We start from the raw sequence: 2,321 nt of genomic DNA, 5'->3' as shown, positions 1-2,321 counted from the left end.
GGAAAAGTTAGTGTGGGGGAAGGATTCGGGTGCTGCCGGGGGGACCAGGCAAGCTCAGAGCAATGGGATGCCAACAGTGCTAAGGGATGCCAAGATTGACCAGTTACGGCTCTTTTCAACCCAAAATTACAGCTATCAGGGGTGCTTTCCTAACCATTAACGATTAGCACGAGCTTCTGGGTGAAAATCTGTGCACACCCGGCAGATATATGTGACCCTGTGTACTCAGTATAGGCAAATGCTATTAAAATATTTCCCTTTTCGGCACATTTCTAGCAAGATTTTCAAATTTTAGTCAAGTTAGTTTCTTCTTGAAGGCAAATTGTTATTACCAAAGATTTTAGCTTAAAAACCAGCCCACGCCCATTAGCATCTTCTGCCTCTCTTTTGGAGAGAAATTAATTTGCAGAGGGAAAGGAGCCAAGGCAATTCAATTAAGTTGTAGCGGGATCTGGAGCCCAAGCCCAGGACAGAGAGATTTATGAGGCTGGAGACTTTACGTCATCCCATTTGAAATAAGAACTGGGATTGAAAATCAAACGGCATCTCAGCTGCACCAGCCCGTGGGGATGCAGGGAGGTGGAAACCGGAGGGGGAGGCACATTTCTGGCTGGGGTGGCATCTCCGCCACATCGGGACGTGCCATCAGTGGCTGTCCCTGCGCCAAAACCTTGAGTTTCTAAGAGAAGTGCGGAGGAAGGCGGTTATTAAAGATGAAAATCTCTCTTCTTTTAACCAAGCTCAGCTGTGCTGATTCTTTTCCCAATAAAATACATTATTTGCTTCAAAACATCTCCCAGTGCCCGGTGTCTTCGCTGCTGTCCCAGGGAGCCACCAGCTTCATGTCCCACCTAGACCATGGGGTTTGGTTCAAAAAAGAGAAAATAAGAGCCCAAAGGGAAGGAGAGGAGGAAGGTCCAGCTCAGGGATGCTCAGCATCCCAGCGCACGCAGTGGCACGGCGGCTTCTGCCAAGCACTCCTCTGTTTCTCGAATTTTCTTAAAAAAAGGGTTAAGGTTGGTTGGCAGCACATCAGGGAGGCTCATGGCACGGTCGCGGTGCAGCCCGTCCCCAGTCCTTCCTCGACTCGCCCAACAGCGGTCCCCAGGCTCATCGGTGCTGACGATGGGGATGCTCCCAAGCGGAGCATCATCTACCAGCAGCTCATATCCCGGGGTGTGGGTGACCCTCCTGGAGGCAGCCAGACCCAAATGGGGACAGGGGAGGAGTCCAGCAGCTCTTCTAGTCCCACGCTGCCATCGTCAGAAGATGAAATCTCAGTTTTTTTGCTTTCTGCAGCCGCAGCCAAGCTGTTGCACAGCCCCAGTGCGTGGTGGTAAGCAAGGTCCCTCTTCCAGATCACGTTTAGCATCGCTTGATGCGTTGAGGGAAGCAGCAAGTGAAGCAGAGGAGGGCAGAGAAGCAGGATTCCTGAGCCCAGGTTGCCAAAACAGTGAGATTGTCAGCGTTTTGCCATCGGTGATTTCCGCAGGGCGAGGTGAGACTCTTACTCCTGCAGCTTTTCCCCCGACACACCGCTCGTGCTCTGATCCTCGTGGAGATCCCCAGCCCTGGAGGGGTTCAAGGCCAGGTTGGACGGGGCTCTGAGCAACCTGGGCTGGTGGGAGGTGTCCCTGCCCATGGCAGGGGGTGGCACTGGGTGGCCTTTAAGGTCCCTTCCAACCCAAACCATCCTGGGATTCTATGAAATTCAACCCTGACCAGTGCCAGGGGAGCCTGAGCTGCTGGCACTGCTCAGGTGAGGGGATGCGACCTCCTCCACCTGCCTCCCTGGGCCCCGAGATGGACAGATTTTTTTATTTTTTTGTCTGAAATTATATCGATATGAAAAGAGAGAAAAAAAATAAGCACAGCTTGTGAACAACTGCTGGTGAAGAGTGATGCTCGAGCTCCACGCTGCAACACCTTCTCTCCCCAGGAAAGCTTTAGGAGAACCTGGAGAAGGCGGAGAGGAGAGGATGCCCGTGGGCGCACGTACCTGTGTCGGGTGGGAAGGGGTTTGGTGCCGTCACGGTGCCCCTGCCGGGCTGGGACGGCCCGCGGGCGTGCGGGCTGCTGCCGTTGCTGGCGGGACAAGGGACCGGTCTCAGCTGCGCTGGCTCCAGGGGGTCGCAGAACTCAAACGGGGTCCGACCGGCCTGCACACCCTGCCCGCTGGTCATGGCTGGAGATTCAGTAAATTAAAAAAAAAAAAAAAACAAGAAAAAAACCACAATCACATCTATCCTCAAGGCTTGCTGCAAGATCACCAGTGCTTGATGGGTGGGAGATGGAGTCGGTAAGTTTGGAGGGGGAGAAGG

At 53.5% G+C, this 2,321-nt stretch overlaps 1 protein-coding gene across 1 annotated transcript in view; it reads right to left on the bottom strand.

Moving 5' to 3' along the window:
• Positions 1-2,183, bottom strand: part of LOC104466853 (nuclear receptor coactivator 1-like) — a gene marked incomplete at its 3' end in the record, with an annotated part of 14,566 nt that extends 12,383 nt beyond the window's left edge. Inside the window, exon 1 of the mRNA XM_010080406.1 lies at positions 2,000-2,183. Within this exon, the coding sequence (XP_010078708.1) occupies positions 2,000-2,183 (184 nt within the window). The remainder of the gene's footprint in view (positions 1-1,999) is intronic.
• Positions 2,184-2,321: the final 138 nt, after the last annotated feature.

The sequence above is a fragment of the Pterocles gutturalis genome, unplaced genomic scaffold (assembly GCF_000699245.1).
Source record: "Pterocles gutturalis isolate BGI_N339 unplaced genomic scaffold, ASM69924v1 scaffold15229, whole genome shotgun sequence".
NCBI lineage: Eukaryota > Metazoa > Chordata > Aves > Pterocliformes > Pteroclidae > Pterocles > Pterocles gutturalis.
This window is presented reverse-complemented; position numbering and strand designations above follow the sequence as displayed.